The following is a 17,017-nucleotide window of genomic DNA, read 5'->3' as shown; positions in this document are numbered from 1 at the left end:
TGCATTATTTCTAGTAAACATTGAACACATTCCCAGCAAAAATTTCATTTGGCAAATAAATACAAACAGTCAAGCTCTGTGACCGTCATGCTTTTATCAGCTACCTCAAATAAAACAGCTTTTTGTTTTATCATAACCTTATATTGTAGTATTGTAGAACTCCAAGCATTGTACTCACAGCTAGTCCTCTGTCTCCTCTATCCCCTTTCTCCCCCTTAAACACAGACAAAGTTTTAGTCTCATTTCAATTCTAAATTTATGACAAGCATATATTTTATTTCATGGTTTCTTTACCTTATCACCAAGCCTGCCAGCTTCTCCAAGTTCACCGGCTCGTCCTGGTACTCCAGGTATTCCTGGCTTGCCAGGTTCACCTGCCTGTCCCGGTGGACCCTCTGGGCCCCTTTCTCCAATTGCCCTGCCGGGGGGACCCTGTGGTCCAGGAGGTCCTTTTTCACCCAGCTCTCCCTTCAGGCCTCGTTCACCCGGAAGACCCCGTGCACCCTAAAAGTGAATATGCAAAGGAGGAGACGAAGGCAGGTTGTAAAGAGAGTTAATATGAGGGTTGATGGATGTTCATGACCTGCTATGAAACTGTTCAGCACTATGGACAGCACCCTATGTCCGCATGATCTCACTTTTCACATGCTAATTGTTATAACTCACATCAGCTCCTGCAGGGCCTCTATGTCCAGCATCTCCTTTATCACCTTTTGTTCTGTCCTGTGTCAAGCTTCTGTCATCAAGCAATATTTTCAGATTTCTGATCTATAATAGAAAAGAAAGAAAGTGACTTATATATCTCCTCCCAAAACTCTGTAAATTTCAAACTTGTTGATAAATCTCATATACCTCAATGCCAAATTCTGAAAAAGCTTTCTTTACGTCCTGTGACAAAATAATAGAGAACAATATTAGTCATCCGGACAGCTGTGCATGGTTGGCTCTGCAAGCAGCTTTCTTACCACTGCAGTTCCCGGTTTACCATCCTCCCCTGGATCCCCCTGTCAGTCAAAAGAGTTCAGGTGTACTTAGAATGGTCTTTTGTGAGAGCAGTGAACCAGTTAAATAAATATGCTTAGAAAGACACTCACCACTTCTCCTGTCAAGCCTGGCGGACCTCTTTCTCCCTACAAGAATTAAATATTGACAGCTTGAGTCATGATGTGAAAAAAATAACATACTCACACACATGCAAATAAACGTACTCTCGCTCCAGCAGCTCCTGGAACACCGGGGACACCCTGATTGACAGAGAAACACGATATATCAATACAGTAGTGAGGTCAAAAACAACAGGTATGGGCTTTGTTTGGCCCCATGTTTAGGCTTTATTAAACAAACAATAGATTTTTAAATGGTGCATAAATAAGCCTATGCAAAACTCAATAATTGTTTTTACTTTTATATAAAACCAATAAAACATTTTTACTGACAGCAAGCCTAAACTAAACAAATGTGACCGTGTCTGTGAAAACCAGGAAAGTTTCATAAAATCATAAAATTTAACAAGCGTTAATTTTATGAAGTTTGATTTCAAGCATTAATTTCACTACAATTTCAATCTTTGACATGGGCTTACTCAGTCAATATAAAAGAAATCAAGGTTATTTTTTCACAATATTTTTTCTTTATTATGTAGAATTATGTAGAAAATATTGGCTGGATTCACAGACAAGGCTTAGCTTAAGACAGTATGCTTTAATTAAATGAAACTATGGCACAAGGGCAAGTTATTTTCATTTAAGACTGTGTAACCGGGCAAATAAATCACCAAAAATGACTTGATCTGGGTCTTCACAGCCACAGACAGGGTCACAATTAGTAAAAATACTCCAAAAGGATTTGCTGTATACTTACAGGGGTCCCTGGAGGACCCTGGGGGCCTGGAATAGCTGGAGCTGCCTCCCCTTTAACATAGACCACCTGGAAAAATGTAAGAAAGAGCAAAATATTGTAGGCCCTACTGCGTAAATGTAATTCTCCTGTAGCTCACTTGGCATTGTGTTAACAGCTCAAAGGTTGTGGGTCTGATTTCCAGGGGGAACACACATGCTGATTAAAGGTATACCTTATATGCACTTAAGTCATTTTACATACAAGCGTCTGCCAAATGCACAAATGTAATCTGATATAACTGGCGGTAGTAAGAAATATATTTAAAAAACAACACTAACTTACCGGCCCTGGTGGTCCGGTACTGCCGGGAAGCCCGGGAGGTCCAATGGGACCTGATGGGCCACTGGGCCCCCCAATGCCCTGATCACCCTTTATTCCATCTCGACCCTGTGAAATGAGGAGAGAAATAACCAGGATACTAATTAATTTCTTAATTAATGGGCATAAATTTGCACATCAAATAAACTGTAATCAGTAAAGAGTTTTTCCCATAAGGCCGCTGACTCATAATTACTGACTGCACTCTGCATCAAGCACAGGAAGCAGAGAGCATCGATGCATTTGCATGTGCGCAAGAGTGTGTCTGTGATTGTATGTGATTGAAAACATCCATCTAAATGCGAGTTGTGCTGATAGGGAAATTAGCTGTGTGTGCCAAGGCCAAACAAGATGCAAACAAAAAAGGGCACTGATCGAAAGAGATATGTGATTAACAAAAACAACATTGTAAGTGGAGTTCATGTCAGGCCAGGTGAGGCCACAAATCATATGAAGAAAACAACAGGTGCAGAGATGGAGTGATGTGAAACATTTTCAGGTGGTACTTTTCGGATAAGAACTGATTTTATAAACCCCTTACACACTTTGCTTGAGCGACTTAGACTCTGTGAAATGCTAATATGACCTTTTTCATATCAAAGCTGGCAGACAAGTCGCAACTCGTGAAAAAGCATGTTTAAAAAGTGCTTTGTAGTGCCAAGTATGATAAGCAGTGATGGACTTGTCTTGTGTTGTGAGAGGCAGGAAAATATAAAGTGAGATGTGTAGAAAGATAAAGACAAGAGACTTACATCTCTTCCAGCAAACCCCGGTTCTCCTTTATCTCCCTGTAAAGGAAGGAAGAGCAGAGGTGATCAGAGGCTAATTATCAAACATTCTAATCAAATCAAAACACGAGCCTCTCATAATAAACGTTTTACCTTGCGACCGTCTTCTCCTGGCACGCCGTCCTCGCCCTGAAAAGTTTGATAGAAAATGAGCCGCCAAACACAGACATCTGGATGAGCGTGAGGCGCGTTTTCATAATTTCTGTAATCAAGATTTCCTGTAATCAGTGCTTCCTGTTTTGGTTTGAGAACGCTCAGAATTTTGCGTGGCTCATTCAAGCAGTAATTTCTCAGCTGAAAGCCTTGTGCCGCACTCGGCACCGTGTTGCAGATATATGACGGGTGCCATCCAGCCTAATATAGCTCCAGCAATTACCACAGCTGGTAAAGCGCTGTGATCAGTCAATCAGAAGAAACTGTAGGACGAGCGGCCTACGTGAGCTCAGATCCAGCCGCGTAATGTATCTCAGTCAGGTTCAACAAACATTAGCGCGTGTCCGAGCGAAACTGCTCGCATATTTCAATTACAAACCATTTATAATGTTAAGTTGCCTCCCACTGAGAGCTCATTGGGGTGAAAAGAGAGGTGATTTATAACCAGCAAGATGGTTAAAACGTCTCATTTAGGAAGATTTAACCGTCGTGTTGTGTAAAAGGGCTGCTAGGCTGGAGCAAATGTAGAGCAGTGACGTCTGAATGATGCATTCTGGATTGATCTCAGGAAAAAACTAATTATACTGGCAGGGAGATGCATATGAGCTCTACTTACTGCTTTTCCTGGCAGCCCTAGTTTTCCATCCTCCCCTGCTTTACCCTGAAATAAAGCAAATTTTTATCTCGATGGCACAATGTTTTCCAGGGTAATTCATGTATAGATGGGCTGATTTCCCTTGCACAGTGACATTACTCACAGGAGTGCCATCGATTCCTGAAGGTCCTGGTGGACCTTGAGGTCCTTGAGGTCCTCTGAGTCCAGCCAAGCCCTAATATTTTAAAGATAAATATTTTGAACTCTCCAAAATAAAAAAATCAACCCCTGTGAGTTACAGACTCTGTGAGTCTGTAATACGTATAAATGGTCAACAAAATTGCATCGAGTCATTACCGTGTTGGGGAAATAGCATTTTTGCTAATATTGCAGACAATTGGCAGCTAGCAAGGTCTACAACATTACTTTAGACTCTTAGCATCTAATTTACATGAATTATGCAGTAATATACATCTATTTTTTTAAATGTAGTTGAATGTACAGAATTTCTGAGCTGTACGATAAGGACACAGAATAAATACTGCACAGAAAAGATTTACCTTATATTTTTGGGATCTTGTGAGTGAGGTAGCTAGGTGGCCAAATGTTTCAGCAATGTGCTCATGTGCAAATTTCTGTTTCTGTAGAAACTAGACTTGTTTGTCTTTGATAAAAAGTCAAACTTAAAGACATTTTTCATTGTAAGGACTCAAAAGTGTGTGACAGGCACATTTACTTGAAAAAATCATGAAAATGATCAGTGAATAATAATAAAAAATAAGATGCTGTAAATTAATATGTATATTAAACAATTTCATTTGAAATAATGTAACATTTTAATTCAATAAGCTTATTTTACATATCTTAACATTGTGTTCAGAGTTGTGTGACATGAACAAAAGTGGTGATTTGACCCATAATTTTATATTAAATCACATTAATCGTTAATGATTTTTTTGTCAAGGTGTGTAATGCCATTGGGACTATATCTATAAGGCGTCATATGGTACATTTTGACATAAATCTAAAATGTCACTAATGGGACTTAAAAGTGCCCATAGTTGCAGAAACACCCAAGGAGGCTACTGTATATGTAATGTACATTTGGGAGAAAGAAATTAAGACTTACATCTCTGCCAGGATCCCCTTGTTTTCCTGGGTCACCCTGTAACAATACAAAACAAGCATCAGAAAATCTCTTAAATGAATGTTGATGCAAAGGTGAAGGTGAGCCATTTGATCTGACCCGTAATCCAGGAGGTCCAGGGGGCCCAGGTTTCCCATCCTGACCTGATCGTCCATCCAAGCCAGCAGCTCCTCTTTCTCCCTGAACACACATGAACGAGTCAATATTACTCTAACTCTAGCACACACGCAACAGTCAACATCACTGTCATAATCAATATCACCAGCGTTATCCATTTGCTAGCTTTCCATGAATATTAACAAGAACAGCTTGACTGAATTCAATCTCTGTCATTTATATCTTATTTTTGACACCAGCGCACCGGTCACTGCGCATAAGCCAAAAGCAGCAGCCATTAGCTTAATTAATGAAAGAATCAATGAGGTTAAGTGTCAAAACCTACATGACGATAAAGAAAGGAACTGAGATCCAAAGGTGAGAACACACGAGAACAGAATTACAAGTATCATAAGATCAGTCATTAATTAATTCGCTATTCGCCACTATAACAGGAAGCAGAAATCGGCAATATTCCTATGTTTACATTTCCTCCAAAAAAGAGGAAGCCACGCTTTTATTCTGTTAAAGATCAAACTGTTCTGCAGACATCCAAAAACAAAAAATTGTTTAGCAAGCAACACCTGGTACTTAAACCCCCCAGAGGTTAAACTTGACACAATGAAGTGTGTCACAACTACTGCAGTGAGGAGAGGTCCATGACTAAGCAGTTCTATTTATACTTTACTCATATTGCTGCAGCCAGTGTCATCATTTCAGCCATTTTTATTACTGCCATCTACTGTATGACACCTGCTTGCAAAAGATTGTCATTGCGGAGTTCTAAAACAGCCTCAAATGGCAAGCATAGGTGCTTAGATTTTCGAGAAATATTAAAGGATGCTTCGATTTAAAATGGAGGATGAATTAACAAGGGAGCCAGTTACTCAACTCCTGTCTCAGGGTCATAACGGTGATACAGCAGAATTGTCAATAACTTTCCACTAGGTCACAAATGCTTGGAAATAAATCTACAAATATCATGTTAGCAGCCTAGATTATAAACCACAAGACTACCACCTTCACATACGGCATGTATACAGACATACAGTACATACTCATACATCTATCATCTTTTAAAGGGAAATTCTGTCACTCAAGTTGTTCCAAATCTGTACATTTCTTTGTTTGGTTGAACACAGAGATATGTATTTATGAAGTTATTTGGTCGAATGGTTTTAACCAAACAGTTCTCGGACCCCATTGACTTCGGAAAAATTACAGTGGTAGTCAAAAGTGCCCCAGAACTCTTTTGCTTCCTACATTTTTTAACAGAACAAAAAATTATAAAGCAAATGTTCCTACTATGGTAGTCAATGGGGTCCAAGACCTGTTTGGGTATAAGCATTCTTCCAATTATCTTTCTCTATGTTCATCAGAGCAAATATATTTATACAGATTTGGAACAAATTAAGTAAAAACATTTATATTTTTGGGTGAACTATACCTTAAAAAAGGTTTTGGATTAAACAATTACTTCTCTTACCTTTTCTCCTGGACTGCCCCTATCCCCTGGGTCACCCTAGGAGCAACAGAAATTGATAAGAGACATAAAGACAGTTTATCCTTCAAATCGATATACCACATAGCTGCACAGTACATAAAAATTCTAAAATGTTGGGGCGGTTTCCCAAACAGGATTTAGATTAAGCCAGGACTAGGCCTTAGTCAAATAAGGACATTTAGGTAGTCCTAACAAACATGCCTTACAAAAAAAATAGCTTCTGTGAATTTTGAGACAAAACAATGGCACTGATGTCAGTGCAAGCTATTTTCAGTTTAGTCAGCTCTAGTATTTAATTTACTTTAGAATTAGTCTTTAACCTTCGATAGGAAACAGCCTCATTATCATTCAGATTGTGCTATGCTACATTTGGCTCCAGTTTGTATGTGGCCATAAAGTCAGACACAAACAGCCAGAAAAAGCTGGGTAAATGGGTTAAACTGAAGATAAAGAAAATAGCATCTTACTCTAGCACCTAGAAGTCCACGCTGTCCCTCAGGACCCTGAAAATAAAACAGGTTTAGACATAAATCCTCTTATCCTTATTCACACACAAAGTGTAGAAGCTCTTTGTCGACTTACACTTGGTCCTATAGGCCCCTGTGATCCTGCTTCACCCTTCTGACCTTTAGCCCCATGCTCCCCTGGGTCACCTGCCTCTCCCTGAGGTTAGAATAGGAGTATCACAATGACAGGGGCAAATCTGTGTTATTATTTTCAAGACTATTTGAAGATATTGGAAATTGTATCGTACCTTTTCCCCTCTGTCACCTTTAAGTTGTTTCTCTCCACTTATCTACCATAAAGTATACATTTAAAACATTTCAAAACAAGCATGGATAGAGTTTAGAATATAGATATAAGGATACTGAATTAATAGCATACCACATCTCCAGGGGGCCCAGGGGGTCCTGGTATTCCCTGCAATCACCCATAAAGAAGACTGTTAAAGGCACATTTCTGTAGATGCATGTATTTTCATGTATGCATGCATTTAAGACTTGATATACTGTCATGATTATATATATGATTTTCACCTGGTCTCCCTTTAGGCCTCTTTGTCCAGTTGACCCTGGTGTGCCCTACACAGAACGCAACACTGATCACATGACTATACAAAGAACTAAGCCAATAATAAAAACAAATCTTTACAGATCCATACAGATCGAGGCAGTGATTCATATTCTTAATGTGTAGAATATTAAAATAGCATCAAACAGTGACTATTAACATGTACCTAAAAATGCTGTTTCTTTAATGCTATTATTCATAAACATGTTTAAAATATTTAAACACATATTTCATGGTTGTTCAGTGTGATCTGGTCTGAATAATATTTCAAAACCTGTATGCAGCCACATTTCTTACATTTCGTCCATCTTCCCCTGGATCACCTATGTCCCCCTTTGGCCCAGACTGACCTGGTTGACCAGGTATTCCCTTAAATATTAAACGTCTGATGTTAGTATGTGGACTTACTACAACGTAAAACGATTTGTATAATCACAGAACAAAATAAACAAAAAAAATCTCAGTAAACTCACTCTTAGACCTCGTTCTCCTGGTTTACCCGACAACCCTGGTTCTCCCTAAAAGAAAATAATGATTACATAATAGGCATGAAAATATGTTTTTACACAGTTAAACTATCTGACTTCTCAAATAATAAGTAGCTTTTGCTGCAGTGCCATTGTTGAAATATACTGAGTCAAATGCAACTGAAATTTGGGTACTGTAACATACTAGAAATATACTTCCACATAAAGAAATACAAAAATAACAATCTTACTCCAATCCCATCTTCTCCTTTGTCACCTTTAAGCCCCTAAAGGAACAAAAAAAATGTATATATAAAAAATTACAAAATCTTACAGATGTTTATAAAGACAAATTATTTTATATCTTATTCTCCACAAATAATAACACTTTAAACCTAAAAGGAAGGAACATTCAGCTCCGTACTGTGAGCACATGCAGATATGGGTTAGTGTACTGTATAGTACAAATGCATAATTTAGGAAAGTGTGAAGTACTGTGGCATCTGAAGAAAAAAGACACTTTACCTTCACTACTTATTACTTCTGTGAGCCAGACATTAGAAGAAAAATGTTTGAAATGTTAAAAACACAGTTTATAAAGCTTGAAAGTTTTTTTCAAAGAATAGCTGCACCAGTGAATAGAACCACACACTCAGGGTGCCATTTTTATGATTACTCCCTTCAGTGTTTTATATAACTATAATTTACTATAACTATAACAAATAACCCGGTGGGGATTAAATTTATCACCCTGCCACCATTGTGACATTTGACATTTTAAAAACTGCCCCTATAAAATATCAAAAATAAAATATACAGTAAATTAAAAGCTGCAGCGTTATAATAAAAACTTTCAATGTCGCGTGACAATAGTAATGACAACGCTTTTAGATCACATGATGATTCCAGTTCCAATGCCTTGAATTCAGGCATAGCTTTTCATAGTGTCACCAAGTGCCAATATCTGAAGTTTATTGATCACAGAACTGTTGTCGTGATGATGAGGTCATTGTTTTTAAATGCCGGCGTAGAGCTGTCAAATGCAATTAATTTATGTATTCATATTTTTTGCAGCAAACTAAAGCACTACATACTTTAACTACATAATGACTGAAATGTAAAATGTGATATAAATGCAGCGCTTTTTTAACTATTTAAAAAATCTTGTGATTTAATTTCATGAAACTTTCCAAAATATCCCCCTTCTGAGTTTTTCACAACTCGCACCCTGTACGCACAACCCCCAACAAAAAAAAGTTAGTGTTACACTGAGCCATAAAGATAAGCATTAGTTACAGAGGATGATGCTGGAAGCAGCGTTTAGCATTCTGAATGTGTAAGGTGCAGACTCTCACATCTTTCCCTCGAGGACCCAAGGGCCCTGTTGAACCGGGACTGCCAGTCTCTCCTCTCTCCCCTGGGTCACCTTGACTGCCCTACAGTTGCATAAAAAAAAGAATGAAAGCATAATGCTTGATAAACTATTCAGGGACATGCTGGGTAATTTGCATGACCATATGCACTGCTGTCAATGAAGTGAGAGACACTTTACTTTTGCTCCGGGTTTTCCAGATAATCCAGGTAGACCCTGTTTGAATAGACAAACAGATATTAAAGTATTCAGTCAACTTCTTCGTTAATGTCAAAGTGAAGTTAATTTACTGTAGGTATTGCTTCAGCATATTTTTCATCACCATCTGACACAGCATTTTTGTGCCAGTAGCAGATATTGATTCATTGGAACAGATTTGTTGGGTAACCTAATATAGATCATTTGTTGAGCCAATAGGTTGTGTGCAGTCACATGGTTTTTATGACGTGGCTGGAGGGCGGCAAGTGAATTCACCTCTATAGGAATTCACTATCACAAACAAAAGCTCCTGTGTTTAACGACCTGAACAATGACCAGGTAAGCCCAGATGTCTGTCAAACCTTATCGGTAATAAGTACTAGCTTCCGTTAAAATTAAATGGAGAAAGTGAAACATCTCAACCACGGAAAAACAAAATAAGTACATATGTACATATGTTCCAAGCTGCCTTGGGCCATGTCACATGGTTTCTTTATAATGAACTTTAATGAATAACAAGCTTAGTGTGAGACTATTCTTATTCCTGGAATAAGTGCTTGTTCTTTTAAAAGTAGCTAGTTTTTATTACAAATATGGTTGTCAGGGTTCTGCCACTGGGTGTCAGGTTTTTCTAGTCTTAGGGCAGGATCATGACCGTACCGCGTGTTTTGTTTGGAGAGAAACACATTATTGTCGGTCACGACATAATGTGCGTTCTCTCCAATCTCGTCTTTTTGGTTTCATTCCCCTCACCTGCCGTGTTAATTATCCTTTGATAGTCAAGTCAAGTCAGCTTTATTTATATAGCGCTTTTTACAATTTTCAGTGTTACAAAGCAGCTGTACAAGAAAACGTTGACTATAAGTAAAACATAAAAGGTTGTGGAAGTCAAAACACGTCAAATATCAGACACACAATACATTCCTATATGCAGTGTTAATTAAATAAGACTATCAAATTCTAGCAGCCCCCCGGCCAGGCAAACAGTGCAAAACAGTATGCAAACGGTGGCGAGGAAGTCTCCCTATATATACCTCTTGTGTTTGCGGTCCTGTGCTGAATCGTTTTGTATTGCGTTCCTGTCTTGTGAGCATGTTGCCTTGCTTTAGTAATCCCTTGCCTTGGACTGAATTTTTATTTGGTCTCACCTTTTATTAGTAAGTCTTGTATGCTGTGTTCTTGTTTTTGCCGCATTGCGGGAAGTCTTTTGTTCTTGCTTGTATTTTGGTTTTGTAACTGTTTTACCCCATCGTGGGCTTTATTTTATTATTAAAGTCTTCTGTGTATGCACGGCTGCCTGTGCTTGGGTTCTTCTCTAACTATAGAAATTCGATTTTAAGTTATTTTGTTTCAGTACCTTAAGCTGTTTCACAATGGACTTATATGAGCGAGAACTATCACTTTATCCGTTTAATCAGGACTCCATCTTTGCAGCGCCATGACATGGTTCTTGAGCAGTAAATTTGAGCTCGCCTGGTCATTGTTTAGGTACGTTAAACCCCACTAAGCACTTTAGAAAGCCATCCGGCTCTGCTCATCCCAACCGCAGATTCAGGTTTACAAGCCACTTTTATCTCCGTTTCTCAGTCAATACTTGCATTTTCCCCCATCATGAACGTCGACTTTTGTGACACAATAAAAACACCTTTCATGGTTTGAAAGATCTGAAACGTAAATATCGGCACATTCATTTCTATGGAGAAAATCACCTTAAGCCATCCATCGGCACTTGGCGCATCGCTGTGATGTGCACACAACCTATTTACCCTTCGCAAAGCCTGCCCCCTTTTGCTATGTCCGACATCATTCAAAGCGCTCCCACTGCACTAAAGTATATTTATCGTGAAATAATAATTTTTGGGGAAAAATTATATGTACCTGAAAGTGAAGTGAAAGTGACCTATTTGTCAGTTATGGTGAACCATACCTGAAATGTGAACCATGCATTTAACCCATCCAGAGAGTAGAGGAACACACGTACACCCGGAGCTGTGGGCAGCTATCACCGCAGTGCCGGGGGAGCTAGTGGGGGTAAGGTGCCTTGCTCAAGGGCACCTCAGTTGTTACCTGCTGGCCCTGAGGATCGAACTGGCAACTTTCTGGACACGAGTCCGACTCTCTAACCATTAGGCCACGACTGCCCAAATTCAGCCAAAATTAAGTAAACAAAATAAAGATCGAAGCTCTAGCCTAACTTACTGTGCTTGTTGTAACGACATAACGTCTGTATAGTGCCATTGGTTGCTGACACTTTTAGGCAATGGGTGAAACTGTGATTATCTGATTTTACCTCCGATAAAATTCTGGCAGTGTTGATGAAATACAGTCCTTCAGCACGGATCACATGACAGTCCGTCTATGAGGTAAAACTCCGGACAAGTCGTCTTGTATGAGTTTGTTTTAAGAAGTCTTTATTGTTGTACATTATGACAACTAAGATTTCACAGGTCATGGATTTTAGCTGGGATCAGGTTCTTACAGGCCAGCAGCAACAATCTAGTCTAAAATACTTTTTAATACCACATAATGTGCAGCCGGTTAAACTCTATGCTTTGATTGTCAGACAAAATGGCGAATAGCAAGAGGGAGCGCATAATATCGGTGTTATGATTGGTCCGGTCCCCTTTCAATCAAATCCACGCGATTAAGTATCATGATGACAAACTAACCCGATCCCCCTGGTCTCCTTTAGGTCCTGTTTGTCCAGGTTCTCCTGCTCCAGGTACACCCTATGAGACAGATTGGAAGTGGCTTGTCTTGCTTAACAAGCAAAAAGCATTCACCATCAAGAATTTATAATATTCTAGTCCAGTGGTTCTCAAACTTTCTCAATGTAAGGCGCCCTTGTGTGGGTTACATTGCTTTGAGGCCCCCCAAATAAATGCTTTATACTTAGATATTTTAATTAAACCATAGACATTCAATTATACAATGCTGAAACATAAATTATTTTGGTTGGTGTATTATTTTTCTGATGTTTGATTGCAGAAAATGTGTGATACATTTCTATATTTCATAAAATGTATAGTATGAACTCTTCTTTGGGCCGCCCAGGGGGTCACAGCACCCAGTTGGAGAATCACTGTTCTAGTTCAGGTCCCTGCTTTAAAATCTACCTTTCCACATGTTTTTAATAGTCTGCCAGCCAAGACGTCAGTCTGATCTTTAAAAAAGAATATCTTCACAACCCTGATAAATCTTCTTTACCTTTTATGACATTTCAAATTTTTTTACATATGAGAAATTCATATCTGTCACCTATAAGTAAACTATCAACTTCCATTTTAAACAGGTTGTGAGAATATAAAGGTTAGACTGACAGCCTTCAGTTCTCCTCCATTCTTTCATAAAACTCACCCGTTCGCCCTTTGGTCCTGCTTCTCCTTTATCACCGTTGGAGCCACCAGCACCTGGAAGGCCTCTTGCACCCTTTAATAAAGAAAGAAAAACTACGTTTGAAAAGGACTACTTCAACAAATGATTTTGCAGTACTTTTCTGACCAATGCAATAAAAGAAAAATTTTAACATAAGTGGGTTATCAGAGTCTTTGCAATTATTTTAAAAGTCATACCGGTTCTCCTTTCTTCCCTATTAAACCTGGTCCCTGCTAAAAACAACAACAACATAAGTGAACACCTTTATTATCAAGAGGAGCATGACAATAACTTAATGAAAGCTTTATATAAATATTAAGTACTCACAATGCTTCCTGGTTCCCCTTTGGTCCCCTCGGAACCCTTATAGTTAACAGAGACAACAATTTGAATATGAATACAAATACAGATAAAATATAGGAATTTACTTCTGTTTGTTAAGCTGACAGCTTAATTCACCTTCTCTCCAGGGGGTCCGCTGCTCCCTTGCAAACCCTGAAGGCAGGTAATACATAATTTACAATGTGCACGTACACACGTGCATTTTCATGTACTTATCATGGTTTGTGGAGCCACTCACCCTAAATCCTTGAGGCCCAGGGGGGCCTTGTGAACCTTTATCGCCCTACCATACAAACAACCACAACAAGCGCATATAAGCCAAAGCTCTCCAATAATGTACATATGAATACAAGCATTCTTTAGCTTGAAAAAGGCAAGTGCTCACCTTGTCTCCTATTGGACCAGTCAGGCCTCTGTCTCCCTTAAAACAGTGAAATAAATTTAATGTCAATAGCACTTTTTGTTAAATCCATTTACATTTACGCATTTGGCAGACGCTTTTGTCCAAAGCGACTTACATTGCATGATGCTATACATTTGAATTCGAGTATGTGCAATCCCTGGGATCGCATTTATGACCTTGGTGTTGCTAGTGCCATGCTCTAACCACTGAGCTACAGGAAAGCAATAATTATTCATTAAGTGTAAAATGCGTTAACTGTCTTTTTTTAAAGGGAACTCTGTAGGTTTTTGCACGTTTCACTGGTTGTCACTTGGCTTAAAGGGTACATATTACAAGATCATGTAAATTACATTTCATGCTATGTGTAATGCTGCCATGTGTGAATGATAGCAGTTGTAAAGCCGAAGGTGAATGAATAACAAAGTTAATGGCTTGGAAAAAAAGGGAGTCGACTCTGAATCACGCAAACGAGTCGTGCCCTAGTCCGATTCGCGAACTGCCACAAATTTACATCACTACATATCTCAACCACATCTCTCACAACCTTCAAAAAACTACTTAAAACACACCTCTTCTGTGAATACCTGAAATGAAAAATAAAAATACACTAACCCTCTTCTCTCAACAGGTAGGGGTCTAGCTTTTGTTGAAACTAGTAACTTTGTATTAGCACCTAATGTACTATCGCTCTTATCGCTTATTGCTCCCAGGACTCTTTGTAAGTCGCTTTGGATAAAAGCGTCTACTAAATGACTAAATGTAAATGCAAATGTACATATAGTCCCCGCCTATGTTTTGCTAGGATCCCCCCAAACACAGCAGATCAGAACATCTGACGAATCAGATCAGAGTAGGCTGGCGGAGATGATTTGCCAAACAAATCAATTGAGAATAAGTCAACAAGCAAAGTAAGAAAAAGTGCATATAACAAAATAATAGTGTTTTTACAACTTGTATGTACGTAAACTTGTTGTTGGACACTACTTAAACCAATGTCAATGGAAAAACAAGTTGTAGCCAGTGGAGAAGCTCTTTTGCATGTTATGGGAGGTAATTTAAGCAAATCATTTTGATAATAGGATTTGGCTCTATCATTTCAGAATAACCAAACATTAAGGATGCTACGCAGTTCCCTTTCTGTCGGTCTCTCGACGTTGTGTCGAACCAACAGATGGGGTTCGCCCCTTGAGAACCTATCATCTTCTGACTATTTAGAAAAGGCCAATGAAATTGGCGAATTAAATTTGCATGCCGGGCATATCAGTACAGGGTCCTCCCATTCGGTCTGTCCTTGTCCCGACGGGCCTTTACGAAGGTCGTGGAAGCCACCCTCACTCCCCTCAGGGAGAGAGGTATGCGGGTACTCAACTATCTCGACGACTGGCTTATCTTGGCTCACTCGCGAGATCTGTTGTGTACGCACAGGGATATGGTGCTCCGGCACCTAGACCATTTGGGGTTACAGGTCAACCGAGAAAAGAGCCAGCTCTCCTCGCACAGAGCTCTTTTTCTCGGTATGGAACTCGACTCTGTCTCCATGACGGCACAGCTCACTGCAGAGCGTGCACAGTCAGTGCTGAACTGCCTGAACCTCTTCAGGCGGCAACCAGGGCCAGGCCTCCCTGGACAACACCCATTGCCCGCTATGGTACTCCCTGTCCGAGGGCCCCCTCGGCATGGATGCTCTAGCGCACAGCTGGCCACGGGACAAGCGGAAGTACGCCTTCCCCCCAGTGAGCCTCATTGCGCAGGTCCTGTGCAAGATCAGGGAAGAGGAGCATCAAGTGATACTAGTTGCGCCTTACTGGCCCAACCGGACTTGGTTCTCAGAGCTAATGTTTCTGACGACAACTGACGACAATTCCCCTGTCGAAGGACCTTCTCTCGCAGAGGAAGGGCACGTTGTGGCACCCGAGACCAGACCTCTGGTACCTGCTGTCCTTCCTGCAGGAGAGGTTGGAGAGTAATCTCTCCCCTTCCACACTGAAAGTGTATGTAGCTGCTATTGCCGCTCAACACGAGCCAGTTGCTGGAAAACCTCTAGGGCAGCATGACCTGATCATCAGGTTCCTCAGGGGGGCGAGGAGGCTTAACCCACCTCATCCGTGCTCCGTACCCTATTGGGACCTCAATGTGGTCCTGGCGGGCCTTCAGCGGCCGCCCTTCAAGCCCCTTGGAGAGACCGCTCTTTCTCATCTTACGATGAAGACGGCTCTCCTTGTGGCACTCGCATCCATCAAGAGGGTGGGGGATCTGCAAGCATTTTCCGTGTCCACGGATTGCCTAAATTTCGGGCCCGGTGATTCTCACGTGATCCTGAGACCTCGGCCTTGCTACGTGCCCAAAGTTCCCACCACTCCCTTCCGAGACCAGGTGGTGAACTTGCAGGCGCTCCCCACCGCGGAGGAAGACCCAACCCCATCCGAGTTGTGTCCAGTGCGCCTTGCGCCTCTACGTGGACCGCACGCAGAGCTTAAGAAGCTCTGAGCAGCTCTTTGTTTGTTTCGGAGGTTAGCAGAAGGGGAGGGCTGTCTCCTAACAGAGACTGGCTTACTGGATCGTGGACGCCGTCACGACGGCGTACCGATTTCAGGACTGCCCGTGCCCGCTGGCAGTGAGGGCACACTCCACTAGGGGTGTTGCCTCCTCGTGGGCACGGGCTCAGGGCGCCTCTCTGGCAGACATATGCAGAGCTGCGGGTTGGGCTGTGCCCAACACCTTCGCGAGTCTTACAGGGTAAGACCAGGTGAGACCGGCGGCCGGTAGGGCGTACGCCTGCGAAGAGCGCCATACCCCTCTTTAGGTGGGTCAGTGCGATATCATCTGCCTCCCTTCTTTCCCCTCGGGCGAAGAATAGGCAGTCCATCCATCACTAAGCACTCAAGGCAGCGGGCTGAGCGGAGCAGCCTGCCACCTTTGGCGGGCCCAAGCTGAGTTACCCTCATGTAGCTCTAACCGACCTCAGTGCTCCAGACGTAGTAACCCCCCTAGCAGGGTGGTTCCGTCTTAGATTCCATCATGAGTTAGTTCCCCTCCTGGAACCCATGACCTTCCCCAGGTGGACATCCACCTTGCGGCATCCCGCACATACCTCCCATGAGCTCTTCCCTGCCTGTAAGACCATGTTGATGTTTCCACTGTTCCCCCCCCCGAGGCTGGGAAGAGGGCAGGGGCTACCCATATTTTCTAAAACTCTGGGACCCCTGCCTACCTACTGGAAGGTTACAATCTCGCGACAGCGCTTACGTCTGACTCGCCTAGGCCGGTCAACGTTGCTTCGCGATAGATT

At 41.2% G+C, this 17,017-nt stretch overlaps 1 protein-coding gene across 1 annotated transcript in view; it reads right to left on the bottom strand.

The window, feature by feature from the left end:
* col7a1 (collagen, type VII, alpha 1) overlaps positions 1–17,017 on the bottom strand; it is a 62,539-nt gene that overhangs the window by 23,995 nt on the left and 21,527 nt on the right. Inside the window, exons 43-75 of the mRNA XM_079460174.1 lie at positions 13,711–13,746; positions 13,564–13,608; positions 13,443–13,478; positions 13,311–13,346; positions 13,181–13,213; positions 12,966–13,037; positions 12,278–12,337; positions 9,591–9,626; positions 9,394–9,474; positions 8,290–8,325; positions 8,045–8,089; positions 7,869–7,940; positions 7,538–7,582; positions 7,386–7,421; positions 7,255–7,296; positions 7,083–7,163; positions 6,968–7,003; positions 6,483–6,518; positions 5,000–5,080; positions 4,883–4,918; positions 3,917–3,988; positions 3,775–3,819; positions 3,099–3,134; positions 2,970–3,005; positions 2,182–2,286; positions 1,861–1,926; positions 1,209–1,244; positions 1,095–1,130; positions 966–1,004; positions 853–888; positions 667–768; positions 295–504; positions 179–214 (exon numbers count right to left, since the gene is read on the bottom strand). Coding sequence (XP_079316300.1) covers positions 179–214; positions 295–504; positions 667–768; positions 853–888; positions 966–1,004; positions 1,095–1,130; positions 1,209–1,244; positions 1,861–1,926; positions 2,182–2,286; positions 2,970–3,005; positions 3,099–3,134; positions 3,775–3,819; positions 3,917–3,988; positions 4,883–4,918; positions 5,000–5,080; positions 6,483–6,518; positions 6,968–7,003; positions 7,083–7,163; positions 7,255–7,296; positions 7,386–7,421; positions 7,538–7,582; positions 7,869–7,940; positions 8,045–8,089; positions 8,290–8,325; positions 9,394–9,474; positions 9,591–9,626; positions 12,278–12,337; positions 12,966–13,037; positions 13,181–13,213; positions 13,311–13,346; positions 13,443–13,478; positions 13,564–13,608; positions 13,711–13,746 — 1,836 coding nt within the window. The remainder of the gene's footprint in view (positions 1–178; positions 215–294; positions 505–666; positions 769–852; positions 889–965; positions 1,005–1,094; positions 1,131–1,208; positions 1,245–1,860; positions 1,927–2,181; positions 2,287–2,969; positions 3,006–3,098; positions 3,135–3,774; positions 3,820–3,916; positions 3,989–4,882; positions 4,919–4,999; positions 5,081–6,482; positions 6,519–6,967; positions 7,004–7,082; positions 7,164–7,254; positions 7,297–7,385; positions 7,422–7,537; positions 7,583–7,868; positions 7,941–8,044; positions 8,090–8,289; positions 8,326–9,393; positions 9,475–9,590; positions 9,627–12,277; positions 12,338–12,965; positions 13,038–13,180; positions 13,214–13,310; positions 13,347–13,442; positions 13,479–13,563; positions 13,609–13,710; positions 13,747–17,017) is intronic.

Source organism: Barbatula barbatula (genome assembly GCF_947034865.1).
Source record: "Barbatula barbatula genome assembly, chromosome: 7".
NCBI lineage: Eukaryota > Metazoa > Chordata > Actinopteri > Cypriniformes > Nemacheilidae > Barbatula > Barbatula barbatula.
This window is presented reverse-complemented; position numbering and strand designations above follow the sequence as displayed.